General features: G+C 52.1%; 13 protein-coding genes across 13 annotated transcripts; 8 read left to right on the top strand and 5 right to left on the bottom strand.

Annotated features, from left to right (window-relative positions):
• The first annotated feature begins 146 nt into the window (after positions 1-146).
• BDW74DRAFT_19492 (nucleobase:cation symporter-2 family protein) lies at positions 147-2,309 on the top strand. Its single transcript, XM_073732169.1, has 2 exons — positions 147-683; positions 729-2,309. Exons 1-2 carry the CDS (start codon positions 425-427, stop codon positions 2,213-2,215), a joined length of 1,746 nt encoding a protein of 581 aa, XP_073583868.1. The 5' UTR covers positions 147-424; the 3' UTR covers positions 2,216-2,309.
• Positions 2,310-2,382: 73 nt separating this feature from the next.
• Positions 2,383-3,841, bottom strand: BDW74DRAFT_167872 (MOSC domain protein; the record flags this gene model as incomplete). Its single annotated transcript, XM_073726751.1, has 2 exons — positions 2,383-2,483; positions 2,569-3,841. 2 exons carry the CDS (start codon positions 3,839-3,841, stop codon positions 2,383-2,385), a joined length of 1,374 nt encoding a protein of 457 aa, XP_073583869.1.
• Positions 3,842-5,676: 1,835 nt separating this feature from the next.
• BDW74DRAFT_185233 (uncharacterized protein) lies at positions 5,677-6,925 on the bottom strand. The gene has a single exon (XM_073731005.1). The coding sequence runs from the start codon at positions 6,754-6,756 to the stop codon at positions 5,746-5,748; it is 1,011 nt and encodes a 336-aa protein (XP_073583870.1). The 5' UTR covers positions 6,757-6,925; the 3' UTR covers positions 5,677-5,745.
• Positions 6,926-7,267: 342 nt separating this feature from the next.
• On the top strand, positions 7,268-7,573 carry BDW74DRAFT_153096 (uncharacterized protein). The gene has a single exon (XM_073724466.1). It carries the CDS (start codon positions 7,339-7,341, stop codon positions 7,513-7,515), a length of 177 nt encoding a protein of 58 aa, XP_073583871.1. The 5' UTR covers positions 7,268-7,338; the 3' UTR covers positions 7,516-7,573.
• A 632-nt stretch (positions 7,574-8,205) lies between these two features.
• Positions 8,206-9,625, bottom strand: pre8 (proteasome core particle subunit alpha 2). Its single transcript, XM_073732170.1, has 5 exons — positions 9,495-9,625; positions 9,425-9,444; positions 9,322-9,372; positions 8,664-9,266; positions 8,206-8,606 (listed from the first exon to the last, which is right to left on the bottom strand). Exons 1-5 carry the CDS (start codon positions 9,536-9,538, stop codon positions 8,488-8,490), a joined length of 837 nt encoding a protein of 278 aa, XP_073583872.1. The 5' UTR covers positions 9,539-9,625; the 3' UTR covers positions 8,206-8,487.
• Positions 9,626-9,794: 169 nt separating this feature from the next.
• On the top strand, positions 9,795-11,019 carry BDW74DRAFT_153099 (uncharacterized protein). The gene is made up of 3 exons (XM_073724467.1): positions 9,795-10,705; positions 10,756-10,937; positions 10,997-11,019. Exons 1-2 carry the CDS (start codon positions 9,908-9,910, stop codon positions 10,894-10,896), a joined length of 939 nt encoding a protein of 312 aa, XP_073583873.1. The 5' UTR covers positions 9,795-9,907; the 3' UTR covers positions 10,897-10,937; positions 10,997-11,019.
• Positions 11,020-12,154: 1,135 nt separating this feature from the next.
• BDW74DRAFT_178155 (uncharacterized protein) lies at positions 12,155-14,860 on the top strand (the record flags this gene model as incomplete). Its single annotated transcript, XM_073729129.1, has 2 exons — positions 12,155-13,062; positions 13,123-14,860. The coding sequence occupies 2 exons, from the start codon at positions 12,155-12,157 to the stop codon at positions 14,858-14,860; spliced, it is 2,646 nt and encodes an 881-aa protein (XP_073583874.1).
• Positions 14,861-15,293: 433 nt separating this feature from the next.
• BDW74DRAFT_153103 (amidohydrolase family protein) lies at positions 15,294-17,064 on the bottom strand. Its single transcript, XM_073724468.1, has 2 exons — positions 16,161-17,064; positions 15,294-16,085 (listed from the first exon to the last, which is right to left on the bottom strand). Exons 1-2 carry the CDS (start codon positions 16,460-16,462, stop codon positions 15,371-15,373), a joined length of 1,017 nt encoding a protein of 338 aa, XP_073583875.1. The 5' UTR covers positions 16,463-17,064; the 3' UTR covers positions 15,294-15,370.
• Positions 17,065-17,314: 250 nt separating this feature from the next.
• BDW74DRAFT_19577 (uncharacterized protein) lies at positions 17,315-17,854 on the top strand. The gene is made up of 2 exons (XM_073732171.1): positions 17,315-17,637; positions 17,714-17,854. Exons 1-2 carry the CDS (start codon positions 17,355-17,357, stop codon positions 17,770-17,772), a joined length of 342 nt encoding a protein of 113 aa, XP_073583876.1. The 5' UTR covers positions 17,315-17,354; the 3' UTR covers positions 17,773-17,854.
• BDW74DRAFT_153104 (uncharacterized protein) lies at positions 17,315-20,652 on the top strand. Its single transcript, XM_073724469.1, has 6 exons — positions 17,315-18,369; positions 18,418-18,747; positions 18,804-18,846; positions 18,895-18,920; positions 18,967-19,328; positions 19,393-20,652. The coding sequence occupies exons 1-6, from the start codon at positions 17,937-17,939 to the stop codon at positions 20,131-20,133; spliced, it is 1,935 nt and encodes a 644-aa protein (XP_073583877.1). The 5' UTR covers positions 17,315-17,936; the 3' UTR covers positions 20,134-20,652.
• Positions 20,653-21,275: 623 nt separating this feature from the next.
• On the top strand, positions 21,276-22,671 carry BDW74DRAFT_19597 (uncharacterized protein). The gene is made up of 3 exons (XM_073732172.1): positions 21,276-21,636; positions 21,707-22,222; positions 22,302-22,671. Exons 1-3 carry the CDS (start codon positions 21,428-21,430, stop codon positions 22,609-22,611), a joined length of 1,035 nt encoding a protein of 344 aa, XP_073583878.1. The 5' UTR covers positions 21,276-21,427; the 3' UTR covers positions 22,612-22,671.
• Positions 22,672-22,976: 305 nt separating this feature from the next.
• On the bottom strand, positions 22,977-25,419 carry BDW74DRAFT_153111 (bifunctional nucleoside/nucleotide kinase/histidine phosphatase family protein). The gene is made up of 3 exons (XM_073724470.1): positions 24,847-25,419; positions 24,043-24,753; positions 22,977-23,992 (listed from the first exon to the last, which is right to left on the bottom strand). The coding sequence occupies exons 1-3, from the start codon at positions 24,871-24,873 to the stop codon at positions 23,348-23,350; spliced, it is 1,383 nt and encodes a 460-aa protein (XP_073583879.1). The 5' UTR covers positions 24,874-25,419; the 3' UTR covers positions 22,977-23,347.
• Positions 25,420-25,855: 436 nt separating this feature from the next.
• On the top strand, positions 25,856-27,493 carry BDW74DRAFT_167880 (amidohydrolase; the record flags this gene model as incomplete). The annotated part of the gene is made up of 1 exon (XM_073726752.1): positions 25,856-27,493. One exon carries the CDS (start codon positions 25,856-25,858, stop codon positions 27,491-27,493), a length of 1,638 nt encoding a protein of 545 aa, XP_073583880.1.
• Between the last annotated feature and the right edge of the window lie 98 nt (positions 27,494-27,591).

A 27,591-nucleotide genomic window follows, 5' to 3' on the forward strand; every position in this document is an offset into this window, starting at 1 on the left:
CAACGTTCCCCCGCATCGTCTATGCAAGAACGCGTATAGAATTCGAGTTAGAACAGCACATCGAGTCTTTGACCAATGCAACAGCGGCCTTGACAGTTAACAAGCATTCCTCCGCACGAACGTGGCAGCCTCCGGCCGCAGACTCGGCGCCGCCCGTCTCGCTTGGCTCCCTCCGATAAGCTTTGGGGCGCTTCCAGGCGAACGGCTTATCTCCAATTCTTTCTCAGCTTTGGCGATAACATTTCGCATTACTCATTGCTTCACTCACGGCCTCCAAAATCACTAGCTTTGCGAGTCGTGGACAGTCTATATAGCGTGGTCGTGCCGTCTCCCAAGTCTGTCAATTCCCCAGGAAAAAGGAGTCAATCCCCACGAGTTCACAATCTCACGCATGATACTTCGATATTGAACTTTTCCGGACACCATGGACGGCCCAGATCAGATCGGGCCAGACCACAGCCCCAAGAGGACATTCAAGGACCGGGTACGACGAACCATCCACTCTTTTACCACGAGGGACGGCCTGATTGGCGACTACGACTATGCCTTTCTCTTCACTCCTAGACTTCCCTTCATGAAGCAGAAGAGGAGAGCTGCTCCGTTCTTCGGCCTTGAAGACAAGATCCCGGTTCTTCTGGCTTTGTTATTAGGGTTGCAGCATGCGCTGGCAATGCTTGCTGGAGGTAATTATCCCCCCTCTTAGTGGTTGACGCATGCTTACTTTCTAGTTATCACTCCTCCAATCCAGCTAGCTGGATCATCCGGTGCCAACTTTGGCTCTGAAGATTCGCAGTACATCGTCTCGACGTCACTGATTGTATCAGGACTTTTGTCTGCTATCCAAATGTTCCGCCTACATGTGTACAAGACTCGCTACTATGTCGGCACCGGACTGGTTTCGGTGGTAGGAACTTCTTTTGCAACAATCACAGTCGCAACAGGAACATTTGACCAAATGTACTCAACTGGATACTGTCCAGTTGACGATTCAGGAAATAGACTGCCTTGTCCAAAGGGTTACGGCGCCCTTCTGGCCACCTCATGTCTATGCTCGCTTCTCGAGATCGGCCTTTCCTTCATGAGCAGCAGGCTGCTCAAAACCCTCTTCCCACCTATCGTAACCGGCCCAACTGTCTTCTTGATCGGCGCCAGTCTTATCTCCAACGGAATGAAAGACTGGGCCGGCGGTTCCGGCACCTGCAGCAGCAACCCTGGTAATGGAGCCCTCTGCCCCAGTGCCGATGCTCCCCACGCACTTCCCTGGGGTAGCGCCGAGTTCATAGGCCTGGGATTTCTCGTCTTTGTCACAATTATCCTCTGCGAGCGCTTCGGATCCCCCATCATGAAGTCCTGCGCCGTCATTGTCGGTTTACTGGTAGGCTGCATCGTCGCCGCTGCCTGTGGCTACTTTGACCGCTCCGGCATTGACGCCGCCCCCGTTGCCTCCTTCATCTGGGTGAAAACCTTCCCACTCACAATATACGCCCCGCTCATACTTCCCCTCCTCGCCGTGTACATGGTCATTATGATGGAATCCATTGGCGATATCACGGCCACCTGTGATGTCTCCCGCCTTCAAGTCGAAGGTGCTACTTTCGACTCCCGCATCCAAGGCGGCGTCTTGGGCAACGGTATAACATGCCTCCTCGCCGGTCTGTGCACCATTACCCCGATGTCCGTGTTTGCGCAGAACAACGGTGTCATCGCCCTCACCCGCTGCGCGAACCGCAAGGCCGGTTACTGCTGTTGTTTCTTTCTGGTGATCATGGGCATTTTCGCCAAGTTCGCCGCTGCCCTGGTGGCAATTCCTTCCTCCGTCCTTGGTGGCATGACGACGTTCCTCTTCTCCTCGGTTGCAATCTCAGGCGTGAGGATCATGTGCAGCGTTGACTGGACCCGCCGCAATAGATTCATCCTCACAGCTTCCTTTGCGGTCGGTATGGCTGCTACGCTAGTGCCAGACTGGTTCTCGTACTTCTTCACCTACAGTGGTGATAACCATGCGCTGGAGGGACTCTTGCAAGCCGTTGAGCTTGTCATGGCGAATGGATTCGCTATCACTGGATTCTTGGGCCTCTTGCTTAATCTGATCCTGCCCGAAGATCTGGAGGATGGTATCGTTGAGTCTGAAGATCAGGATGAAGGCGTTAGAACTGTCGTTGACAGTCAGGAGGGCAGTGAGCCTGGGTCTTCTGGTCAGAACCTGAAGGCTTGATTCGTTATCTCATCTGCATTAGACATAGATAGATATCGCTGTACATACATAGATACCCGCTTCCGAACACATTATGCGATTACATATTATTCTATCCACATGACCCACCTCTGCGCATCATAATGCAAAGCCCAAGTATCGGAATTCTATGGTGCGCCAAAGGATGCTCAAACACCCTCCACGACCTCCCCCGGCGCCAACATCTTGATATACCGGTGCTCGCCCGTCTCCAGAACAGAAACCTTATCACCTATTCGAATCCGTGATTCTGAATCGTCACTGTTAGCACATAATACAACAGAAGACCAACTCAATGCATATTCTGTGGGACGGAAATATAAGAAAAAACTCACCTCTCACAGCCGGAACCCCCTGCATGCCCAAACAAGCATTCGTCGGATCCCCCATATCAATCTTCCTATAGCTCTTCAGCGCGCGATCCGGTTCAGACGGGTGCCGGATCCCCGTGTCCGGATCGACATTGGGCAGTTTGCACCGGATTGTGCGGCAGGCTGTGTGGATTACTAGTCCTTGCTCCGCATGACTACCTTCTTCTTCAGACGTTTTTGCTTTCGATTTTACCCTTTCTGGGGTTTGGGAGATCCGAATGGCCTTCCAATCGTCCTCTTCGAAAGCCGCGGGCCCCTGGATGATGACATTGGGTCTGAACCGCCGGATACTGAGGTGCGGGATATGCCTAGCACAATGTGCATTGACGTCCCGCACGCTAGAGATAGAAAGGATGTGGATTGGGTAGGCGTCCGCGAAGCCTGTTGTGGGCTGGAATCCTAGTTCTTGCTTTCGGGGTGCGTTGCGGTAGATTTCGCGTGGGTGTGAGGGGTTCACGCGGAAGAGGGTTATTGGGCGGTTTCTTATGCTGGCAGTGCGGTGTTTGTTGAGCGTGCTGTTGTTGGAGTCTGGGAATTCTTCGGATAGGAAGGCGTGGAAGGAGGGTGGGATGTATTGGCCGTAGTTGTAGGCTAGGGGGCTGTCTTTCCAAATTTTGATGTTCTCGAGAGGGAGAGTAGGCTTTTGGGTTGGAGCTTGGTCTGGAGAGTTCGAAGGTGGGTAGAGAGGGACAGTGAAGGACAGCTCGTTTGGTAAAAGGCCGAGATACATGCCCGTTTTGATGATAGTCGAGTATAGGGTATTCCAGATAGGATCGTGACGAGGACTCGATGTCGGACGGGGATAGTACACAACCATGACACCACCAGACTTCACCTCATCGAGGTCAGAGCTATGCCCCTGCACATCAGGATCAGGTACCCATATCTCCGGCCGAGCCAGAGCAAGCCTGTTGAAGCCCTTGTTGCGCAGCGTCCTCGCAATCCAGTCCCCAGTCTCCTCCAGCTCGCCGAAGCAGAATTGCCTGTCAAGTGCGATTCCCGTCGACACGACATCAGACTCTTCAAGTTCAATGCCCGTGCAGCTCTTGATGGGGTATGTGAAGAGTGCTTTTACGCGCCATGCTGGGAGGCCTTGCTCATCTATGCTGGATTCTGGCACACCGTCGCTGTACTTTGGGTCGAACTCGTCGTGGAGGTTGCTTTGACCTTTTGCCAGACCCAGTATTCGACAGCCTCGAGGTGTCTGCTTTTCCTTCTTGACTAAAAATTGAATCATGGCGTAAATTAGGGCGCCAGATATGGTGAGGACGGTGTTGGTTAGGATGTTGCTTTGGTCCAGTCGTTGCAGCATTTTGGCGGCAGATGGGCTATTCTTGGGTGATTGGCACCGTGCTATAACATGACCTCTGACTTTCAGGAGATTATATATAGATACCTGATAGATGCCGTGTAAAGAAGGCAAGTGAATTGAGAAACTGAATCTTAGATGCAGATCTGTATGGCTGCCTCTTATTGGCTGTACCCTCAGGCTATTTTGGGCCTAGCGTCAGGGGTGGACCCCAAGGCGTATCAAGATCACGTGCCTGTGGTTGAGCCGGTTTCCCTTCTGGGTAAGGTGCGGCCTTCGAGCTCAAGCAACCATTCATCGCAGACGGAAGTGCCTTTGATGGTCAATTAGCCTTTGGTGGACTGATGCATATATGACTCGAATGCGAAACTACTAATGGACATGCGGTATTTGCATGATTGAATGTTGTCAAGATGAACACGCAAGAGCTGCTGAGCCCGGCGGCCCAAAGACTCCGTACGCTCTTTCCCTCATCAGTTGGTAATTCGCTCTAACGAGGCCAGGCTCTGTCGTATCATTCCCTGCGTCACAGTCTCTGCAAGCATCGACAGCTCTCAATGTCGGTGCTGTCTCAACTGGCTTGCCTCAATTAGATGATGCAATTGACCCGCCATCTCCAGAGGACGATGGTATCATGAATTCCCGCGGAATTCCTCGTGGTCAAGTGACTGAAGTCTTTGGACCGCCTGGCGTTGGGAAGACATCTCTTGCGTATGTTTTTTACCATGATGAGCGATCCGTGAACCTAACGTGGTCGTAGACTGAACATCGCGGCGAATGCTCTTAAGGGTGGTGGCAAGGTAGTTTGGATTGGTATGCCACATCTTATCAGTTGAGGACAAACACTAATCAAATACAGATACCGGTTCTCCGCTACCCAGGCTACGTCTGCGCAATATTTTACAGGAGAAAATCGAATCCTCCCAGTCATCTCAAACAGTACAGGAGCTTGTGCAGAACCTGACCCACATCCGAGCACATTCTTTACCTCACCTACTTGCACTCTTACTTCATTGCCCATCAGGATTTCCACCCGAGGACTGCAGTTTGCTAGTCGTCGACTCTGCGTCAGGCCCATTCGCGTCATATTTTCCGAATCCCACGGAATTGAAAGCGCGGCTTGCGCAATTCAATACAGTCGATAAAGCGCAGGTCCAATGGCTGATGAACCGGAACTCGAATGTAACAAGCGATCTAGCAAATCAGCTGATGAAACTCGCAACAACGCACCAAATGGCAGTCCTTGTCATCAACCAGACCAGGACTAGAATCAAGGGTCAACCGCGCGCCACATTGTGCCCGGTATTAGCTGGCGGGGCGTGGGAGAGCAGTATAAGCACACGACTTGTCTTGTACCGGGATTTTGCAGCCGTTGAAACAACTTCTGGAAGTGTTCGCTTTGCGGAGGTGATGAAAAGGTCTGGGAGAATGCTGGCTGTGCGGGTGGCGGAGAACATCATTTCTTTTGTGGTTGAGACGGTAGGCTTACATATCTAGGCTATTCTTCACTGGCTTACATCGAACAGAATGGCCTGCGCGCTCTGGAAGATCATCCGTCTCCTCGTACGATTGCTCAGGACCTGGATGAGCCGGAGACAGTCCTACAGAAAAAACGCAAAGTGGATGAGATCGCCGATAGTGAGGATGAGGGTGACTCCGACGCTGATTATGGATGGGTGGACGACGGCCTTGAAAAGTGACACTCTATGGATACAACCTAATTGTTTCAGCTTCTTTATTGGGTATATACGGTATATTTACATCGCTTATCGCGCACACGACAAATTTCCAACCCGCTCAGACGAGTGGGAAAGAGACTGACAATGTCATACTTATTCCTCGTCTCGCGGACGTCGCTCAACCCAGGTCGATAGTTCTGTCATCGTCAGGATCTTATCCTCCGGTACTTCGATATTGGCTTGAGATGGATGAGCTCTGGAAACCGTATCCGTGACTGAGCTGAGAACAAAATTGACTCCTCCGTGCGCGACTGCCGACACGCCGGCTGGGGATCGGGTGGCCTGATGGAAGGAGCCCAGATGAATTGGGCTACCACCGAAACCAGAGCGCTTATTGCCATGCACAACATCGACGAGTTTCCCGAGTACTGCGAACTCCAACTTCAGCTTCACGCTATAGACAACTCCCTTGAGCGTGATCTGAATCGCGTATAAGCTGGCGTACTCGATCCCCAGCAGCACCAAGTCCATAGTGACAATCACTACGTTAATCCCTACCAGCTGATGCATTATCTTCCGGTTCTCGCGGCTGGAGGTGAGCTGGAGCAGCTTGATTGTTTCCCATACGTATAGTACGGCAAGGATGACCTCCTGAATTGTGAACCCGGTCATTTGAATCTTTTCCATGACGTTGTAGCCTACAATCCAAGGCTGCTCGACGGCGACGTTCGAACCATATGTCAAAATGGTTGTTGGCACGTGCAGAAGAAAGACGTTGGCAATGATCATGCAGAGCACGCGGTGGAGAATTTTTTCGTCTCGAAGCACCAGATGCAGCCGAGAGTACAAAACAAAAGACTGGCCAGTCACCATAGTCCACCAGCCGACAGTAAGTACACTGACGGAAAACGTCGAATTGACTTTACTGAAGAATTTCAGCAGGAATCCAAGCGAGTATGGTAGGACCCCGAAAAGCCCGGAGATCAGAAGGCTCCAGAAGTATAAACCTCTCCACCGCCGGAAAGTCAAAAGCACCAGAATCACGAGTTCAAGGACATTGTAACAAGAAAGCGCAATGAAAATCGTCAGGACAGCCAAAAGCGGTTCGCTCCTATCCTCGCCCGTAAGGGAACCCGAAATTCCAGCATAGATGTCTTGAGCCATCGACACCAGACTGTGGACGTGAGTGTATCTGAACTTGGGTCAGCATCAGGGCAATATGAATGAAAGTTCGACGCGGACCCCTGCCACCAGGAAGAAGGGACACGGCATAAATGATTTCAAAACCGTCTAAAGGGAAGCACCTACCATATGATCTCGAATGGTTTATCGAGCACAGAAGTACGAAACCGCAGACCACGTTGGCTCGGATCGCTTTTATACCGCACATAATAATGTTTCAATGCACACAGACCAATGCATCAGCCCCTCTTTCCCCGGTACCCATCGATCAGCAAGCAAACAATGAAATCAGTAAATAGACGTGGACCTTACCTCGAGACTTGCAACAACAAAGACAGGTGCTGATCACGGCTCGAGCCGTCACCTACGCCTCTCCATGTCCAGACTTCAGCCTATAATCGCGACCTCGAAGCTCGACAACAAAGAGTGAGGATTCGCGAGTGATAACAACGATTAACCGAAACCGTCCCGAATCCAAAGCGAAGACCACATCCACACAAGCGCCGCGACGATGAAACAGCGCAACAATGAACTTAGGGTCAGGATGTCGCACAGAACCGCTGAATGTCATCTTTCATACATATATTTCTGGAAGCTGGACTGGAACAACAGGGTTCATGCCGGGAGATGTCACTGACAACAAAGCGCAGGGCATTACATGCAGATCATTTGAAACAAAGTGACAAGGTCACCGATATGAAAATTGTGGCGCGTGCGGGCGAATCTGGGGTTACTAGTTAGCAACAGCCATGACTCAATCAAAACAGAGTTTCGCTAGGCTAGGGAAGCTCGGGGCTGATAAAGAACAAGCATGAGGGACAGGGGTCACCCCCAGCGCTGGCTATTTAGCGATAGGTTGGGTAGAAGGCTAGGGTTTAATTAAACTAGACATGCACAATTCACAAAGTCACCACCCGAAAACCTCAAGAATGACAACGGTCTACATTCGTTTCTCTTACAGTAGATGGTCTACTTAGGATAATGTCCTCCATTGCCTGCAAACTAAAAGAAGCCCATCACAGAATCTAGTAAAGGACCAACCTTGTCTCTCTGCGTCACCCACCCCCAGAACCAAACCCCACGAAACGCGAAGGATCCAAAGCCACAAGGAATGCGAAGAGACACTACTGCACCGCGCTACATTAGGCATCCTGCCCTACTGTGTTGGCTGGGATGCCATGGCATGAGCCCTTAAGCCGTCAGCTGTGAACCTGGCAACGGTGTAACGTATGTAGGAAGCCGGTTCCGTTGACTGGGGTGGTGCTGCATGTGCTCTCCTAGAGCGTGGCGATGGCTGGCGGCGGTCAAGGGCTCAAGGATAGGTAGGGTAGGGGGTACGGTGTGCGTGGACTCATGGCTGTGCAGGGGGCTGAGTTAGGTCTTTTGTTGTTGGTAGGGTTCTCTGTGATATAGTTAGAAGTAGACTACTGAGGCTTAAGTCCCTGCGCTATGATGTTGCGGGAGGATTGCTTGTTTGTTCGGGGAGGCTGCTAAGTATTTTCGTTTCGTTGTTCTTTAGATTTCAGATGCACATGGGAGGTTGAGTTTCCCAGACGTGGCTTTTGGCCGTGCTATCAAGCGCATGGTATGGTCATGGCCGGAGCCGGCCCGGGACTAGGTGACACAATGTCAGAGGAGGCGTGGAAATCTTGTCAGACTCAATAAGCATCTATTATGCTACAAGTCTCGACTGGGTCAACATGTGCGAGTGGTTTATAGACTGGTCAGGTAGTCTTCAATCTCCTCTTTCGTCAGCTTCCTGAATCGGGGACCACGGGCTCCTTCGACTCCTTCGTAGCCGAGCAGGTGGTCGGCGGGAGGGCCAACAATGCCTATCGCGATGGTTAGCTTCAGTTGCGGCATGTGAAAGTGTTTCCCTGGAAACTCACCAATTTCTATCGTGTCACCATTCATCTCACCCTCGATCGTCTCCTTCAGGGTCAGGAGAGCAATGTGGATGGCGTCTTCAAGCTCGAGCCCCTCAGTGTAACGCTTCTCAAGGAATGTCTTCGCACTCGTGGCGTGCTTTCCGATGGCCGTCGCCTTCCAAGGGTAGTAGCTGCCGCTGGGGTCAACCTGGTATAAGCTGGGGCCTCCCTTCAGGGTGCCTCCTGTCTTTCCGGTGGCCTTCTTGGGTTCCTCCTCCTCTCCCTTCTCGGCCTGAGCTGTCTCGGGCTCAATGCCCTCGTCCCAACCCGCGATCAGCAAGCTGACACCATACGGTCGGACACCACCGGACTGGGTCGCCTCTTGCACAACGCGGGCAACATCCTGCACCAATATCCGGGTCGGTGGGTATTCGTTGTAGATGCGCTTGTAGCCGGTGTGGGAGACCTTGCGGGCCTTGTCGACGAGCACTCGGTAGTCAGGGCTCATGCCGGCGTAGACCATGCCGATGTCGGGTGTGATGAGGGAAATCTTAGAGAGAGAGGGAGGGTCGATCAAAGGCGAGGAGGACTTCTTTTCGGTGGCCAAAACGATTCCATTCGTAGCTGCAATGAGCGTTTAGTAGCTGTCTTGCGCAGTTGAAAGATCGGTGGACTGTACCTTTGATTCCAAGGGCAGTTACACCTTGGTTGACCGCGTTCAATGCATATTCTAATCAATCAGTACGGCCATTCGAATTGATGAGAGAAAGTTGAGATAATACCGATCTGAACGAGCTTCCCGCTGTACGATCGTTAGCAGCTATGATGGTTCATCACTAGAGCTCCGCTTACCTTGGGGAGAAGGTGGTCAGGGAGAAAGAGTATCTGTCGGCCATCAGGACCTTTGTGTACCTCAACAAACTTCAGAAAAGTAGAGTAATTGAAGAGGTGAAGGAGAGATTCAGCAGAGATGGCGGAGATGGAATGGAGGATAGCACTGGCGGGTTGACGTGTGAGCCTGGAGCCTTGAGCTCAGGTCAGTTTCCCAGGCCTCAAGCGGAAGGCGGTGGCAGTACCTCGGACCTCCTCCATCTCCACCCAATCCACTTGACCTCGTCTCTTCTCTCGCTTTTTTCTCTTGTCTTTTTTCCACTTGCTTGCACTTGATTGCTGTTGGTGCTCATCGCGTCTGCTTGTCCTTGCCGCCAATGTGATCGTTTGACTTGATGAATCTACTATGAAGCCACCTTGACCTTGGCAGTACCATGGAAGGGTTAGATACACCAACGTGGCAGTTCCCTCCCGAATTGCCAACAGATTCTGCAAGGCTCGAAGGAGATCAGAACCCTGAAGATACCCAGCAGGCTGGTGATTCAGATGCCGCTCCTGAGCCTCCTAAAAGACACTATCCGGAACGCCTATGCCGCATTTGCCTAGAGTCCGTGCCTCCAACCTATGTTCCCCCTTCGGAACATGTGCCTGGCTTCCTCCAGCGCGGGCCTCAAGTCGTGTATCTTTCTGAAGATCCAGAGCTTGGACGCTTGCTCAAGCCCTGCAAATGTAAAGGCTCATCCCGTTATGTCCATGAGGGTTGCCTTCAGACGTGGCGACTCTCCAGTCATGATAATGCTCGCTTTTACAACTGCCCGACTTGTGGCTTTCGATACCGGCTAGAGCGCCTCACCTGGTCGCGTTGGATCAATAGCACACTCAGTCAGATGGCACTGACTACCCTCGTTCTAATGTTGACTATTTTCTTGCTTGGTTTTATTGCTGACCCTATCATTAACTTATACTTTGACCCTGTGGAGACGGTATATTATGGCGATTTTTGGGAAGGCCCTAGCTCAGCCGGCACCAAAAAGCCCACCTGGGTCGAGCACTTGCTAAAAGGAATGACATCGCTAGGACTGTTAGGTTTCATTCAAGCACTTTGGGGACTTTCTCCGTGGGTCACGGTACGGACGCCTGCCATTGCGCGTGGTCGCGGCAGCACCGGAAGGGATCGATTGTCTTCTTATGGCTGGATCGTTGTCGTAATCGGTATCGCCAGTTTTTTCTGGGTATGAGCCCTCATCAAACCCTTTTGACTACTTTCGCTGACCGCTGGTAGGCCGTGTACAAAGGTGTTAGGGCCTGGAGCCGAGTGACTTTGGAAAAGGCCAGTGGACGTGTGATGGATGTTCCGTCGCCTGATGATGATGACGACGATGAAATCGACGCGACTGAGGAAACCCGGCCGAAGACCGAGTAGTAGCTTGCTGGTCTGGGTCTCGGTATAGCGCAAGTATTTATGTATGCCGACAACGCACAACTTTAAGTTGTCACGCTCCTCTCAATGACGTGCCAATTAGTCAACGTGCGAATAACGACACTGTCTCTCTTAACCACGAAGGAGTCTCGGGAGGTAGGATACTATTGGGAACGTTTTGTTCCCTACTGTCCCTCTGCCTCGTCAAACCAGATGTCCTTCGTGGGAGGGTCGAACTGCAAAACTCGATCCATTCCGGCGCTCTCGCCACCTAGGCGCTCGCTGTGGGCGTTTTCGATTGAGGTGCGGTACATCATTTGTTATTTAGTGAAGAGGACTAGAAATGAATACCTCCGTTCAGACATGCCTTCAGCCTCCATTAATGTCTCTCAGTGCTTTCAATGCTTACAAGTCGCAGTCAGATGTTCCTCGTCCCCCATGTCAGACTGCTATTCTTAGCAGACATTCTGGAGCAAGATATCAAGACGGAAGTGGCTAGGAATGAGTGTCTGCAAAGCCAGTGAAGGATATCTTTGCTTTTACAAATAGGCTTGATTTGATCTGGTGCTCGAGGGCATTTATATGTGCTTATCTCCAGTCTACCTGCCTATCTGGTCTATCTACCTGTCGACTTCAGTCTCAGGCCTTATCGACTTGCAATAGGGCCCTTCGACCCGTCCAGGTCTTGCAGATTCGCCCTTTTCTCTTTTGACTTTAGGTGGAAGGTCAACACAAGTTATGTCATCAGTGAAGCTGAGCACTTTTCTTCCTTGACTCCCTTGAGGCATTCACTGAAACGGCCCGTCTAGGCCCTCCATGAGGTTTTCATGATCAGGCCCATGGCCCTCCTGCCAGGTGGAATATCAAAGGGCTGGCCAGGTTGTTTCACACCCCTTCACGCTCATTGGCGGAAACCGAACTTATTCCCACTTAAGTCCGTGTCTGCCTGGTGTTCCAGGTCAGGGTTCCCTGCAGGTCAAATGGCGCTAAGAGATGCAAGATGCGTGAATTATACTAAGCAACACAAAGGCCAGCAAGATGAATTCTCATGGGAAGGCTCTTCTCTGCGTTCCTGATGTGATTCTCTGCACTCTTCAAAACTTCCCTCTTTGCATTTCGCACTTCGAACACTCTTTCTGTCCTTAACGCTGTTCAACTAGCCCTATCTACAAACTTTCTTTCCTGCTACAAAGCAAAACACTTAATCGCTACAAGCTCCTCTTGTTCTTCAGTGAAGCTCTTGCTCTACGTTCCATCCATCATGTCTTCGCTGTACTCCAGACGCGGATCTGGGGGATATGCAGCGGCAGTCCCTACTCTGTCTCCTATCCTGGACGAGCCCGAAATGGAGCGCTCGATGGAGCAGGAGGTCCAAGAGGCTGGACTTCATCCTTTCTCCGTTCAGCATTATGGACAACAGCTCGGGGACACCCAGAACGAAGTGGTCACTACTACTTCGTTCGAGAGCTCTATGACCACCGAGGCGGACACAATCCTTCCTCTGCAGCCGCGCTCTCGTGCTTCGACTATTTCGACCGAGCCCTTCCCCGACCTGGACGAGTCGAGTACTGAGCTGCCTTCTCTTGCCTATAGGGCCCAGGAGGAAGCGTACAAGCATGCCTTGGGCAAGGTGGCTGAGGAGATCCTTCGCATGAACGAAATCAACGACCATGTTACGGCAATCAACGATCCGGCTTTCTATCTCGAGGACGAAGAGACGGAACGTAGCCGATTTTCGATGTTCAGCCTTGAAGGTGTTGACCCTTGCCCTGAAGTGTCTCATTGCGATCACTACTGCGTTGACCATGAGGCTCACAAGCGCGCTATCCGCGAGCGTATCGATCATTTCCTCAAGGAACGGAAAGACGTTCCTAAGAGCTTCAGCAAGAATTTCATTACCGTTACCGATATGATCATGCATATGGAATACATCCTGTTCCGCGGCAAGGGCTTCCCCAGAGATCCTCTTCGCTATGTCAGCGAAAGGGAGATGAAGACGATCTTCCATCATACCACGGAGATCATTGAGTATTTGTCCGTTGTTGGCGGGCTCATCTTTCGTGAGCGAAACAACGCAGAGCACGTCCGAGTCGTAGTTTCCCAGATTGCTGCGAAGCCCAGGATTACCCTGCTGGATCGGTTCAAGGGCATGGCCGAAGTGGTTATTCAGTAAGTGTTCTGCTTCTTTCGATCATAGCACCTAGGCTAACTCTAGTACCGGCCTGATAGGTATCTCAAGCAAGCCCGTCGCAGTGAGCAGACTTTTTTCGAGCTGTTCAACGAGTTCTTCGAGATCTGGCTGTACGATGACTTCCATGTCATGTATAACAATTTTCTTGTCGAGCACATGCCGAACATTCCTCCGACTCTCCAGCGGTCGTCCTATCTTCTCAACGCGCTATACAACATGATCGCCCAGATGATCCGCGACTATGAGGTCCTCGGCAAAATCAATCGTGATATTGGTGACCGTTTCATCCGTCCTGTGCTCGACCAGATGCTGCGTGCTGATGATCCCTACGGTCATCCCATCAATGAGCCAGCCTATCCTCCCTGCGGGCCCAAGCACGAGCGTTACGAGAGCGAAATCCAGAAAGAACTGGCTTCTATCATTGGAGACGCTCAGGACGAGACTACACCAGAACGTCACGATCCTCAGAGCCGCAACCCCATCGTGATGCCTGTTTTTCCTACAGGCAACGAATGTGAAGACCACGCTCAATACCTTAGCAACAGACCTTCTCATCAGGAAAGCAGCGCTGGTAGGACGTCGCATCAGCCCCAACTCCACCAGCCTCAGCCTCGCCGTCGATCAACCCATGAGCGTCTTGGACCATCGGATGTTCCGCTCGTGTATCGCTCCTCGCCATTTATTGTCAGTCCAACCAGCGAGCCTGCTACCCCAGCGCGTCCAATCCCCATACCAAGCAGTTCTCGTCATGACCTGCAGTCGTCGCGTACCGTCTCTCCAGAGTCCCATGCGTTCTCTTCGCAGACTTCTTATACGATGGCCGGACAAGCCTCCAGCTTCGGCAGTCATCGCACGAATCATAGCGGTGACAATCTCAATGACTCGGACACTGAGTACGCCCCAACGGAGGTCATGTCAAGTTTCGAATTCAACCGTTGCTGGGACGAAATCCGTCGGGCGAACGGCGAGTCATCCCAACTTGCTCCTGCAGAGCAGACCCAGCATGTCCCTGAACATGACGGTGTCCAGCCACCTCCCGTCCCTCGCCATGCATATCTGGACGAGTGTCTACAGGACCCCAGTCCGACCCACCACAACGAGACCGTCCACGCTACAATTGTCCAGCCCACTCACACCGAGCATCCCCAGGAGCCAGAGCAGCCCCATCAAGAAGACAATTCCGACAGCGAAATCATCGATCTTAACGCCGCCGAAGACGCAGTTGCAGACGAAATCGATGACACTGGCAGCGACTGGCTCCCACACGACCACGAGGACGCCTACCCCCAAGCCCCGCTGAACACCTTCGATGCGCGCCTCGAAGCTATAGCGCACCAACGCCGTCAAAACTCGATCGACCGTGGCGAGTGCGAGGACCCTGCCAACAACGTGCCGTCCTTCGCGGACCCGCGTCCTCAACCTTCCCTCCCAACCATCCCGCGCTCACTGATTCAATTTCAATACCCCATCCTTGACCACAGTCAGGAACAGGAGCAGGCCGCGCCCCCAGCGCAGCGGCGGGTTGTCGAGCGCGACGACAACAATTCGCCCATCTTGCCGCCTTTGCCCGAATATCCGCCCTTCGCTTTCCGGGAGGGCGAGGGTGAGTCTGACTCTTCTCTGCGCGTTGTTCATCCCCAGCAGCATCGTCGAGTCGCGATGCAAGTGCCTATGCCTCGCCCCGTTACCCGTCGTGGTACGATTTCGGACCCTCATCGCGGGCAGGGCGCCTCTCCACCTGGTTTTATCTTACACCGTCAGAACTCTCACTTCTGAGGTGTGACTGAGGTCAAGGTCAAGTTAAAGCAAAGCGAACATTATCCTTAAACCCCATCGAAAACAACAAAACCACCAAAAAAAAACTCGGAAAAGACGAACCCATCGAAAAAATCCCCTACACCAAAAAAAAAAAAAAAAAAAAAAAAAAAAAAAAAAAAAAAAAAAAAAAAAAAAAAAAAAAAAAAAGTCAAAATTGAAACGCCTCTCTGACCGTCCGCATCCCCCTACACACACTTATCATTATGGTGCTCTGATCGGCCATTGGACCGTGGTCGATACCACGGAAGGATTGATTGATACAACTTTGGAGGCCATCGTTGGACCACGGTGCAGCTCCTGGATTTTTGGTTCCCACCCATCTAGGTAGACCCTGTATCTTAAGTACAATCGACCGCACTATTATCACTCGGTCATCTTACTTCTCTTTGAGTTTCGTCTCACTGACAAGCTCATCCCATTTAACAAGTAAACACAAGTAATACCAAGGTGAACACAAAGTAAAGCAAATCAAGCCTCCGAATCCTTATAAGCCCCCAACCGAAACAGCCTCTTCGCATTCTCCCTCCCAATTTTCACCTTATCCACAAGATTCAGCTCCGCCCCATCAAACCACTCGCACGCATCACTAAACGTCTCAAACGGATAATCAATGGAAAACAGAATCCGATCCGCCGACACCTCCCCCATACAGAACTTCAGCGTATTCGTCGAGAAGTGTCCACTCGTCGTAATCCACAGGTTCTCCGCGAAGTACTCCCGAATCGTCCTCTTGCACGTCTCCCGCAGCCCCAACTCCTTCTTGCGGTCCTCAAACCAGTGGTTTATCCGCCACATGTCGAACGGGATGTGCTCGCCCAGATGGCCCAGGATGATTTGTAGGGATGGGTGTCGGTCGAACACCCCGTTCGTCACCATGCCCAGGACGTGCAGGGATACGCCCTGTGCGAAACTGAGAGGTGGTCCAACGAGCCACTTTCGGTCTGCCCAGAGCTTGTTATAGATGGTGCCGGTGGGGTTGCGCGGGTGCAGGTACAGAGGCACGTTCAGCTCTGTGCAGGTCTGCCAGAAGATGTCCCATGAGGCGTTGTCGTAGAAGATCATGTCGTCGCCGTCCGGGCCGGCGCGCTGCGTGTCGTTTACCAAAGCGCCGAGGAAGCCGTGCTTTTCGACGCAGCGGCGGAGTTCGGTTGCTGCTTCTTCGGGGTTGTGCATTGATAGCGTCCTAAACGATGTTAGCTGGCTTATTCATCTCGATGGGAGGGGCTATTGGGGGCAGAGGGGCAGGCAGGGCACGCACGCAAAAGCTCCAAATCGATCAGGCCTCTCCTTGATCTGCTCGGCGATGTAGTCGTTGATCTCAACGGCTAGCGCCTGCGCCTCGGCGGGATCCCAGATATCTTGCACACCGGGGGCAGTGTATGAGAGGATCTGGTAGCCGACGCCATACTTGTCTGCGTGCTCGATGCGCAGCTTGGTGATGTCCGTGATCTCTTTGACGTGTGTTTCGGGGTCTGTGGAAAAGAGCGATGCCCACCAGCGGGTCTTCTCTTCGAAGCGGGGGAGCGCAAAGGCTTCTTCGAGGGCGATTTTGCCGAGCATTTTGCCTCTTAATCAAATACTGTAGCAAAGGGAGCCGAGAGGTAATTGGGAAGGTGTCGTGGAGATTGGATGGTTACACTTGGACGGAGGATTATATATCTGGATAATGTGCCGTGTTCCGATCGGATTGTACAGAGCTAGGAAGCAGGGAAGAGATGGATGACTTCATTTCGGAAGAAGAGCTACCCCGTACTGAGTACCCCATACTCTACTCCAATAGCTGCTCAGTGCTTTGTACAGGAAGTAAGGTCTCCGATAGTCCGGAACAGCATCCGAAAGCTGGCGGTCGATCCGCCTGTCAGTCCGTAACCGCCGGTGATTCCCCGCATGGAGAGTGATAAGCGGGTCTGGGGAAGTCTTGGTATTGATTGACAGCGCTGCTGCTAGGCAACTGCTATGTACGATTGCTGTGCTCTGTTGCGAACGTATTTATCGAATAAGCAGAAAAAGCAACCTGGCCAAGTTCGACCTGTTCATCTGTCCGAGGTCGTCTACCTGGCGACGGTGTGGTAGCGCAGCCGCATACTCTGGCCTCTCTCAGCGTCTGCAACGCTCGGAGTCAATCCTCCCAACCTGTCGCACACAGACACGAATCAACTATTCTTAGCCATCTTCTTCACTCTTTGTCCTTGTCCTCCGTGTCTTGCTCTTGCTCGAGGAACAAGCTGTTTTCGTTCGAGTCCTAGTCCGAGTCCAAGTCCACCGCCACGGGCCTGAGCCCGACCGTGCCAGTTCCGGCCTGAAGACACAGCCTCTCGCCTTCAATGGCCGTCTTATTGGACAGAATGCCAATCTCACTGCCTCCCAGCTGCACCTGTTCCTCCGTCTTCCAATCACGACACCTCGACGATCATTGACCAAGCGCTGTCACCAGCAATTATGTTGCGAGCGAATGATCGCCCCGTCCTTAACGAGCCGGGTCATCTCGTGCCTCGTGCCCTTCAGCCCGTTCGGGGCACTGGCTGCTCCCAGCCCTGGGCACTCACATAATCCTGCGTCCGCCAGCACCGTCTCATCGCACGATGTCTTCTCTCCGAGTCTCAAGGTTTTCTGTCTGTTTTCATCTTCATCTTCTTTGTCCAGCGCCCTACGAGCTTGGTTTAGATACACGTGGGGGCGGCCCTCTTTGTCAGTCATCTACCTACGCATGCGAAATCAAGCCAAAGAATTGCCCTGTGTGTAAGACACGGTGGGACGTGCCCATCTACTTTCCCGCGTGGCTAATCCCTATTCTTTGTCTGTGCCCGTCAGTGCTAGCACCAGAAAACTGGGGTAGCAGGCCCCTCGAGCCTGGTTATTCTCCCCATTGATGAGCCCAGCCTGGCGTCATCCGATCTCCGAGATTGGCGCTGATCATTTGCCCATGTTACTGTGTCATTCGATGGGCGAGGTCTTGTCGGTCTGATAAAGACGGCTCAGCCTTGCGCCATCCACTCTTTCACCATACACTCTCACAACTACGTCGCACGAGCAGATGGAAGTCAAAGACTTTACAAGAAGCCCTTTGGGCGACCTCATTCAACCTCGAGCAGAGAACGTGGAGTATGCGTCGGAGCGAAAAGACAGTTTCGTGCCTCGGCGCGCAATCGCAACGGCTGCAGAGCGCGCCCGTCGGAACCTGAATGCGAAACTGGCGAACCCGCTTGCTGGATACTCGCACGAAGAGCTGCGGAGGCAAGGGATCAACTTTGCCATCACAAACCATATAGGCGAGGAGTGTGACATCCGGGCATTTGGGATAGGAGCGATGCTAGCTCAGGCGCCGGAGAAGTTCGAGAGCGTCCCTGGGTTGACGGCGCAGGAACTTGAGGTTCTGCGACATGAATTCGAGCACCGGTGGTCACAACCCTGGACAATGTATCTAGTCATCATCTTGTGCTCATTATCAGCTGCAGTGCAGGGAATGGGTGAGTGAGCTGGTCACATTACCATGAGTACCATTACTAAGTGGCTAGACGAAACCGTGGTAAACGGCGCCCAGATCTTCTACAAGCATCAATTTGGAATTGCGGACGAGACCATCTCACGACACAATTGGATCTCGGGATTGGTCAATGCCGCTCCGTACCTGTGTTGCGCGGTGGTCGGGTGTTGGCTGACGGTTCCATTTAACTCTTGGTTCGGCCGACGAGGAACCATCTTCATCACCTGTATCTTCTCGGCGACGACATGTCTATGGCAAGGATGCTGCAATACCTGGTGGTCGTTGTTCATCGCCCGGTTTGCGCTTGGGTTTGGCATTGGCCCTAAATCTGCAACGGTACCGGTCTATGCAGCGGAGACAGGTGAGTTGAGGGTTTGAAGTCATCGAACGGTCGAACGAGTTCTTACGATGGAGCAGCTCCTCCAGCCATTAGAGGTGCTTTGGTAATGCAATGGCAAATGTAAGACCTTTGATAGAAGTTAATAGAGTATCAACTGACAGAACCCAGGTGGACGGCTTTTGGAATCATGTTTGGTAGGTTTGTTGGCTATGTCTAGCAAGATAGGGCTAATGTGAACAGGATATGCCGCCGACTTAGCGTTCTTCCAGGTCCCTGATTCCTCCGGCATCGTTGGTCTAAATTGGCGTCTGATGCTGGCTTCCGCTCTTCTCCCCGCAGTTATCGTCTGCTGCTTCGTCTTTACATGCCCCGAGTCACCCCGATGGTACATGTCACGGAATCTGTACGACCGCGCATACCAGTCAATGTGCAGCTTGCGCTTCAACAAAGTCCAGGCAGCCCGCGATATGTACTACATGTACACACTTCTCGAGGCCGAGAACACCATGAAACTAGGGCAGAACAAGCTGCTAGAGCTGATCAACGTCCCCCGCAACAGGCGCGCCATGGTCGCATCCGAGATAGTCATGTTCATGCAGCAGGTACGTCTCATCCAGCGCAACAAGTGCACTAACCCCAACCCCAACTGACACCGGCACTTATCAGTTCTGCGGCGTGAACGTAATAGCCTACTACAGCTCCGAAATCTTCCTCCAAACAGCCAGCGAGCACAGCAAACTCACCGTCTCCAACCAGCGAAAAGCTCTAACCGCCTCGCTGGGCTGGGGGTTGATAAACTGGCTCTTCGCCATCCCAGCCGTCTACACAATCGACACCTTCGGCCGACGCAACCTCCTCCTCAGCACCTTCCCCTTAATGGCCCTCTCCATGTTCTTCACGGGCTTCAGCTTCTGGATCCCCGAGGAAACAGGCAACAATGCACGGCTTGGCTGTACCGCACTGGGAACATACCTCTTCGGCGTGTTCTACTCCGTCGGCGAGGGACCTGTCCCCTTTACTTATTCGGCAGAGGCATACCCGCTGTACGTCCGGTCGTACGGGATGGCGCTGGCGACGGCAACGACGTGGCTGTTTAACTTTGTGTTAGCGATTACATGGCCGTCACTCAGGATAGCATTTCGCGATCAGGGCGCGTTTAGTTGGTACGCGGGGTGGTGTATTGTCGGCTGGTGGCTGATCCTCATGTTCATGCCTGAGACGAAGGGGAAGACGCTCGAAGAGCTGGACCAGGTGTTTTCCGTGAGCACGAGGTTCCATGCGCGGTATGGGCTGCGTCAGATCCCGTTCTTCCTCAAGAGGTTTGTTCTCAGGAAGAATGTGCAGCCTGAGATTCTGTATGAGCGGGATTACTCATTTGAGAATCTTGCGGACGCTGGGTTGGTATAAACTGCCTTCGGCCATGCGATGGCGCACGAAGAAAGGAAAGGTTCATGTTGATGAGTTACGAGTGTATACGATATACGATATCATGAGAATCTTGGGCTTAGAAATCCGGTGTATTTGTATGAATGGCATGATGTTCATTTAGCTAGCTATGGTAGTCTACCTATACCGAGTCCTGCTTGATCACTAATGATCACCCTGATCGTATCTGAAATGCCAGTCAGTATATGACCGAAACCAGAGCAACACGCATAGCAAAGCGAGTGGAAAAGCCAAGTCAGACAGCAGTTGGTACGATGTTTAATCCGCATACTCCGAAGAATGCTCAGAACAGGTCTGTGTGAAATCTTGCTTCATCATTTGGCTGGGGGAGGGAAAGAAAAGAAAAACACATGTCGTTCGTACCTTTAAGATGTCAGGAGAGAGAGAGGAATACTACAAGAGCACCATAGCCTAAGAGCCTTTCACATGAAAGAGACCCAAACCCAACTCGAATTCGAGATTTCGAGGATGAGGATAAGGACGGCGATGAGGATGAGGATGAGGATGAAAGGAAAGACCAAAAAGACAAAGTCCACAGCAAAAAGTCAACAGTTGAAATCTCCGATCAGCCGGCGGAGACTAGCCAGAGACAGTTAGCACTCGCTTACGTCTCCAATCGGAGGACGTTCTCCTGTCACCGTCCCCACCTGTCTCTTTTATCAGCGGTGTTTGTTCTGTTTGCAGCCGATACTAAATTCTAGATTCTAATTTTTTTGGCGCAGGGTTTGACAGGGCTCCGCGTCAGGCAACATTTATTATTCTCGTTCGAGGGTCGTTGGGATTTGAGTTCTGTTTACTGAGACTGAGAGTGCTTCGTGGCTTTGGTATCTGTCTAATTGAGTGTCATTGAGTGTTGAGGTAAGGAACTATCTATCCTGCTATACTTGTTGATTCCCCTCATCTTGTCCCCGCGTTGTCTGGAGGGACTGGGGAAGTTTGACGTTGATTGAGAGGTTCCTGGCTATGGCTGAATTAGTGCTGACAATTCCTTTCTTTACAGACATATAATCTCACGAACCATCTAATACAACACCGCCGAAATGGACGCCCCCGAGCAATTGCAACAACAACAAAGTGAATACTTCCTTTCTCCGTCCAAGGGCGCTGCTATTCGGGACATCCTCCTGGACAAGATACAGTCCTTGTTTACGTCTATGTCCCTCCCGCTAACACAGCGCCTCTAGCCCCCCAAAAGCCACAATTCCAAAATGGCGTCCGAACGAACGGCCGCGCCTTCAACTCGCCCAACTGGCGCATGAAGCGTGAAGAGAGCCCCTCCGGTGCTGGCTCCCGAACATCCAGCCAAGAGCAGACCGAATCGCCCCGCCGAACTCCCGGCTTCGGACGCCCGAGAGAAGTCCCCGCTGCCATCTCCGAGGGACGCAGACTGTACGTTGGAAACATGCCGTACACAGCGAAGCAGGAGGATGTTTCGGCGTTGTTCACGAAGGGTGGATTTGAGGTGTACGTTATCCCATGGCTTTCCAGGCACCTTGTAGAGATATGGAAGGGTCGTGCTAATGGTACCGAGCAGCTCCCGCATCGACATCTCCATCGACCCCTTCTCCGGCCGCAATCCCTCCTACTGCTTCGTGGACCTAAACACAAAAGAGCTCGCAGAGCGCGCGATGGCCGAACTCGACGGAAGCGATCTGCTCGGCCGACCAGTCAAGATCAAGCCTGGTGTCGTGAAGAGCGCAAGCGAGCGCCAGCAGCAGCAGCAGCAGCAGCAGCAGCAGCAGCAACAGCGGACTGGAATGGGTATGGGCATGGGCGGTGTTGGCGCAAGCGACGGATCAAGCTCTGGATCACCGCGCGCACCCAGAACCGGCTCATCGCCATTCAACGCGGACCGATGGAGGCGCGACGAGAATTCGGCCTCGACCACCACCACACCCACGAAATCAAGCGGATTGAACTTCGGCATGAGCTCCAACAGCAACAGCAACTCAGACCCCAGCAAACGCCTCTATGTCGGCGGATTGCCTAGACTCACAGACCAGGACGCCCTCGCTATCAACATCAAGGGGTTCTTCAAGGACTTCACTGTGTACGTCTACCCACATCTCCATTCCCTCCCTTTACCCTACTAAACGTCGCCTACTCGAAACCTCGCTCACATGCCGCAGCACAAACGTCTCCAAGCTCTTCACACCCCACCCCGCCAAGCGCTTCGAGCCGGGCGACCACTACTACCTCTTCGTCGACTTCGAGACCGTCGACGAGACGCAGAACGCCATGGCCGCGCTCAACGGCGCCGAGGGACCCTGGGGCAACCCGATCCGCGTGCAGCGCGCCCGCGGCGAGACATGGAAGAGCGGCGAGAATGGCTCTGAGGAGAGGAGGCCCAGGGCTCAGTGGGGTCCTTCCTCCCGGAGCCAGGATGCTCCTGCCTCTGCTCCTGCTGCTGCGGCGGCGGAGACTGCTGTTGAGGCGTAAGCACAATCATGCCTATCAAGGGATGAGTGCGGTTTGAGAATGCCCGAGTTGGTTGTGCTTGGGCAAGCATACACTAAAAGTCGTGTTTGGGAATGTTGGCGTTGAAGGGTCTGGTCTCAACTAAATAATGAAATGGGATATGGCATATGGCATATGCGTTGCATTGCATTTCATGGCATACATTACATACATACTTATACAGCATTGATTGAATCTTTGGCACCGGCATGCAATGGGATTGCTTGATACTGATACTGATACTGATACCTTGGGTAGATGCCTAGCATTATTATTGTCTGGGATCTGGATGGGAATAATCACTACAAATACCAAATACACACATAATCAAGTTATAATTTATCAGATGTCAGGGTTCGACGTCTTCGTTCCATTCAAGTTCAAGTCTATCTATCTACATACATAATTTTCCGATGTGCTAGCTAACAAAATGACTATTTCCATGCCCAACTTATCAATCAACTCCCCTAGAGAGGAACATGCAAAACAACAAAACAAAAACATCGAACTCCTTCTCTTGTGACCTGACAAACATGATCATCTAATGATTTTGCCGACCTGAAAGAATAGCAGAGGAAGAGTGAAAGTAAGGAGGAGTATTGACTTCCAACGAGGTCCAGTGCAGGCTTTCAGAGAGGGAAAATGGTAGGATATGAAGGTATGGACCGTGGCCTGGTATATTTATAAGGTTTATAAGGCAGTCTTCGCCAGGCGGGTATTATGCCTTCACCTCACTTGGAAAGTCCTGGTGCTTTGCAGATGTTCCCTTCGCTCGCCAGGTGGACACAGCGGGAATGTCGGCCTTGTACCGTTGTTCTTCGGTTCCGTATGCGCGGGGTGTTAGTTTGATAAGTGTATGCAAAGGGACCTCCATCCAAGGGCTTTGCTCTTGGGCGACGTTCAAGAAGTATGAGTAAATGCAACGCAAGACGGCTTGATGGGTGACGATGATGACGTTCTCGCTGCGCTCCAACTCCATGATAATGGGCTCAAGACGAATTACGACATCCCGGTAGGACTCGCCCCCGCGATAGCGGTAGTTGTATTTATCTTCATCTCGGGCCGCAAAGTCCTCAGGGTATTTCTCGGCAATCTCCTCATATGTGAGGCCGTCGCAAACTCCAGAGTCGAGCTCGTCTAGAGCCTTCCATTCTAGCTTTTCGTAGCCTGTTTCCGCAGCAAGGTGGCGAGCAGTTTGAATCGTACGCTTGAGCGTCGACGTCCAAATCACAATCTTCGTATTCGGCGGTACGCCGGATTTCTTTAATAAGCCAGGTAGAGCTCGAGCATAGGCTTCTCCCCGCTCAGAAATGCTGGAATCGCCTCCAATCTTCCCTGTCAGGTTATACTCTGACTCTCCATGCTAAATCAGGTTAGATTTGCTATGATTTAAACAGTACTAGGATCACATACCCGAGAAAGCCAGATGGATCGTGGCTTAATGTGAAGGTTCTGGATATAGTATACCAACCGACTTGATAGGTAATCTTTGATTTGATTTATGACCACGGTAGAGCCAACATTAATCAGCTTTACATAGGTGTAATGGTTCTCATCGTCACCAATACCCTCGTAGACTTTCTCGTAGTTTCGAATTCGGTTTCGGAAGTCCAATGCAGCGACCTCGGGGTCCTGCCCCTTGTAGTCGGGAGATGTGGTCTTCACTTCTAGGATGTTGTTCATGATTAGATCCTCGTCGTCACATATTGACTCGACGAAAAGAGGTTCAATATTTGCTGCGCGACAAGACTCATAAATCCACTGACGTCGCTTCCTTGTTGAATTGGTGGCATCGAGGATGGCCACAACGCCTTTGCCGGCATTGAACCAGTTGATCATATCTTCCATGGCCGCTTCGGCCGCAGCACGTCTCATCTTCTCTCCTTCTGAGTTGTGAGGATCAAAGAAGTTGGCGTTTGGTTGTGGCGTGGCATTTCTGCGATATGTTCCTACGTTGAAAACGCGAGCTGGGATGCCAACCCAGCCGAGATATCGCATTGCTGAGACCGTCAGCGTCAAATATGTTTTGAGCCCGGGTGAACTTGACATACCTTTCCCGGCGATGAGGCTCTTGCCTCTGGCCGGCAGACCAACCATGACGACACATATCTTCGAGTCATCTGACTATGACTGGTTAGCCTTTCTTTTGAGTAAATAGGTTGAGAGAATAAGATGCCATTGACAAAAACAAAAAGACACACAAAACAAAGTACTCACGCTGGCAAAAAAAGTCTTGGACGACATGATGTTCCAATTTCAGGCCCCGGCCAGACCACCCGACCGGACAGATGCGTATTAAGACGGAGATGCGGAGAGGAGATTATTGGGGGCGTTCTTGCGGCCCCTGGTGCTCGATTTCCTTGCTTATTTCTTACTGAATTCTCCGACAGGATTCCAGTGTTTTCAGCTTCACCAACAGATGATTAGGGAAAATATCACACGATCAATAGCAGCAGATCAGGGTGGATGTCGATGCGGACTTGGATTGCGGTGAGGTCATTGAGTAAGTAACGCGGGGCAGCCCGAGTCGAGTTCGTGAGGAAAGGGGCAAGGCTTCAACCCCTCAGCCGTACACACGAGGTTATATATAACGAATATATCCTGGAGCTAATATTTGAGCCGCGGCGCCGGTCATTCAAGTTTCACCTGAGCTGGTCGAGCCGAGATTCGTCAACTGTTGTTCAGTATTGGATCGACCGCTTGGGTTTGCCCGCATGACTGCCCGGGGCACATCGGGTAAAGCCGGTACTAAATGGACAGACTTGGAGCGGTCGAAGGGAGTCGAGACCCGCCCTGTCCCTATAGAAATGCTGAGTCACGAGACCATCACCTCACTATTGCCCGTCAATAACCTCTTTTATCGCCTCAACACACATTAAACAATCGACCCTGCTACCACAGCTTGGTCTAGAACAAGATGGCGCCGAGCACTGGCCTGATTCACAAGGCCATCGTGTCATATGAGAGTCGCTTCGCTAGTGTGGCCCTCTGATGGTCAATGAGAGTGCGAATCAATGTTTACTCTCAAGTAGCTGGATTACTGGTCGAAAACCTTTCCGTCGGGTAGGATCAGTAGTATGGACAACTTTTGGAAACAGCATGAGCAGGGCCCCAGATTTCCCGGTAAAGCTGCAGGCAATGCAGGTTTAGTTGATGAGCTAAGAGACCGGACTTGATAAGCGTTCATGCCCTCCATTCAAGCATACACCTACATCAACCCGTCAAAATGACGACCGTCTTCAAGAATGCCCGAATATACTCACCGAACTCGGCTACAGGGGATGATTGTTTCGTCTCTTGCATGGTGATCAACGACAGCCGAATTGTCCAGGTTGGCTCGCTAGAGGACGTCAACATAACCAGCGATGCCACGATCATCGACCTCGAGGGCCGGATCGTGATTCCCGGCTTTATTGACGCTCACGTCCATATCCTTCAGTACGGACTTTCCTTGCGCAAAGTCGATCTGATCAAGTGCACTTCTCTAGACCAAATCAGAGGCGCTATCAAGTCTTATGCCGATTCACATCCTTCCGCCCCTCGCATTCTATGCCGCGGCTGGATTCAGTCAACTATCGATGGAGAACCGCTATCAAGCATGCTGGATGACCTTGATCCACGGCCAATTTGTATCGAGGCAGCGGATCTTCACTCCACCTGGTGCAATTCGGTGGCACTTGATGAGATGCACGCACATACAACTCCAGACCCTCCAGGTGGCACCATTCATCGTGATGAGACCGGACGAGCCACGGGATTGCTCAGTGAAGGCGCCGTTATGAACTTCTTCTGGCCGTTCCTCGACCGAGTCACGCCGAAAGAGGACAAACTAGAAGCCCTACGCGTCGCTATCGAATCCTACTCCGCCGCCGGATACACAGGCGCGGTAGACATGGCCATGTCTGAGGACCACTGGGAAATCCTTAATCTATACCGCGCTCATAACAAAATACCTTTCCACATTGCCGCTCACTGGCTCGTCCCATTTTCAGACGACCAGCAAGTCAACTTCAGCTACGTCGATCGCGCCATAGAACTTCACCATCAATTCAGAGATCCTACCTTTTGCATCGCAGGGATCAAGCTCATGTGTGATGGCGTTGTTGATGGCTGCACCGCCGCACTTAGCCAGCCTTACGGAGGCCTTTCGTCCCCAGTACAACCCATTTGGCCAGAGGATCTGATGTCTAGTGTCGTCCAGCGCGCAGACAATGCAGGCCTTCAAGTCGCCATCCACGCCATAGGGGACGAAGCCGTCCATCAATCCATAAGTACCCTCTCATCTCTTGCGACATCCCCGTTCCAAAGCCAGCAAAGTGGAAACGCACAAGGTCGAAGACATCGAATTGAACACCTAGAACTAAGCTCTCCCGCCGACGCTGCCCGTCTTGGTCAACTCGGCATAATAGCATCCGTTCAACCTGTCCACTCTGACCCAGCACATTTCACCGCTTGGCCTTCTCTAATTGGACCTCATTGCTGCAAACGTGCTTTCGCTTACAAGGACTTTCTTGACGGTGGCGCTGTCATCGCACTCGGAACAGACGCGCCCACAGCACCGCACTTTCCCTTCCAGAACCTCTACCATGCAACAACTAGACGCTCGGTGTCTGACCGAGGCCGTCGAGATGCATTGAATCCGGAGTTCAAGCTGACGCTGTTGCAGGCCATTGCAGGGGCGACTGAGGGGGCGGCGTATTCGCGGTTTGCTGAGAAGTGGACCGGGAGCTTGAAAGCGGGAACGAGCGCGGACTTCGTAGTTGTTGATATGCTTTGGGAGGAAGAGCGCCTGCTTGAGGCGAGAGTCTGTCAGACATGGTATCAGGGTGAAAGGGTCTTCAATTGCGATGGTAATGCACAGTAGTTTAGGTTCCGTAATGTGTGGTGGCCGGAGAGCATTCGTTTGCGGAGCTACCAGCCATAAACTCTACTCTTTAGTAGCACTGAGGCAGAGACTCTAGG

The sequence above is a fragment of the Aspergillus multicolor genome (genome assembly GCF_047715735.1).
Source record: "Aspergillus multicolor strain CBS 133.54 unplaced genomic scaffold BDW74scaffold_12, whole genome shotgun sequence".
Classification (NCBI taxonomy): Eukaryota; Fungi; Ascomycota; class Eurotiomycetes; order Eurotiales; family Aspergillaceae; genus Aspergillus; species Aspergillus multicolor.

Bases quoted from the DNA above. Each gene is read 5' to 3' on its own strand.
- BDW74DRAFT_19492 (XM_073732169.1), top strand. From the start codon at position 425: ATGGACGGCCCAGATCAGATCGGGCCAGACCACAGCCCCAAGAGGACA. The intron at 684-728 runs GTAATTATCCCC...CTTACTTTCTAG, and splicing joins GCTGGCAATGCTTGCTGGAG to TTATCACTCCTCCAATCCAG.
- BDW74DRAFT_185233 (XM_073731005.1), bottom strand. From the start codon at position 6,756: ATGGCTCAAGACATCTATGCTGGAATTTCGGGTTCCCTTACGGGCGAG.
- BDW74DRAFT_153096 (XM_073724466.1), top strand. From the start codon at position 7,339: ATGTCATCTTTCATACATATATTTCTGGAAGCTGGACTGGAACAACAG.
- pre8 (XM_073732170.1), bottom strand. From the start codon at position 9,538: ATGGCCGACAGATACTCTTTCTCCCTGACCACCTTCTCCCCAAG. The intron at 9,445-9,494 runs GTAAGCGGAGCT...ACGATCGTACAG, and splicing joins CTGACCACCTTCTCCCCAAG to CGGGAAGCTCGTTCAGATCG. The intron at 9,267-9,321 runs GTACAGTCCACC...CGCTCATTGCAG, and splicing joins AACTGCCCTTGGAATCAAAG to CTACGAATGGAATCGTTTTG.
- BDW74DRAFT_153099 (XM_073724467.1), top strand. From the start codon at position 9,908: ATGGAAGGGTTAGATACACCAACGTGGCAGTTCCCTCCCGAATTGCCA. The intron at 10,706-10,755 runs GTATGAGCCCTC...GACCGCTGGTAG, and splicing joins GTATCGCCAGTTTTTTCTGG to GCCGTGTACAAAGGTGTTAG.
- BDW74DRAFT_153103 (XM_073724468.1), bottom strand. From the start codon at position 16,462: ATGCTCGGCAAAATCGCCCTCGAAGAAGCCTTTGCGCTCCCCCGCTTC. The intron at 16,086-16,160 runs GTGCGTGCCCTG...AACATCGTTTAG, and splicing joins GATCGATTTGGAGCTTTTGC to GACGCTATCAATGCACAACC.
- BDW74DRAFT_19577 (XM_073732171.1), top strand. From the start codon at position 17,355: ATGATCGCCCCGTCCTTAACGAGCCGGGTCATCTCGTGCCTCGTGCCC. The intron at 17,638-17,713 runs GTGTGTAAGACA...TGTGCCCGTCAG, and splicing joins TCAAGCCAAAGAATTGCCCT to TGCTAGCACCAGAAAACTGG.
- BDW74DRAFT_153104 (XM_073724469.1), top strand. From the start codon at position 17,937: ATGGAAGTCAAAGACTTTACAAGAAGCCCTTTGGGCGACCTCATTCAA. The intron at 18,748-18,803 runs GTGAGTTGAGGG...ACGATGGAGCAG, and splicing joins GGTCTATGCAGCGGAGACAG to CTCCTCCAGCCATTAGAGGT. The intron at 18,921-18,966 runs GTAGGTTTGTTG...TAATGTGAACAG, and splicing joins GGCTTTTGGAATCATGTTTG to GATATGCCGCCGACTTAGCG.
- BDW74DRAFT_19597 (XM_073732172.1), top strand. From the start codon at position 21,428: ATGAAGCGTGAAGAGAGCCCCTCCGGTGCTGGCTCCCGAACATCCAGC. The intron at 21,637-21,706 runs GTACGTTATCCC...GGTACCGAGCAG, and splicing joins ACGAAGGGTGGATTTGAGGT to CTCCCGCATCGACATCTCCA. The intron at 22,223-22,301 runs GTACGTCTACCC...CACATGCCGCAG, and splicing joins TTCTTCAAGGACTTCACTGT to CACAAACGTCTCCAAGCTCT.
- BDW74DRAFT_153111 (XM_073724470.1), bottom strand. From the start codon at position 24,873: ATGTCGTCCAAGACTTTTTTTGCCAGC. The intron at 24,754-24,846 runs GTGAGTACTTTG...AACCAGTCATAG, and splicing joins CCAAGACTTTTTTTGCCAGC to TCAGATGACTCGAAGATATG. The intron at 23,993-24,042 runs GTATGTGATCCT...AACCTGATTTAG, and splicing joins GATCCATCTGGCTTTCTCGG to CATGGAGAGTCAGAGTATAA.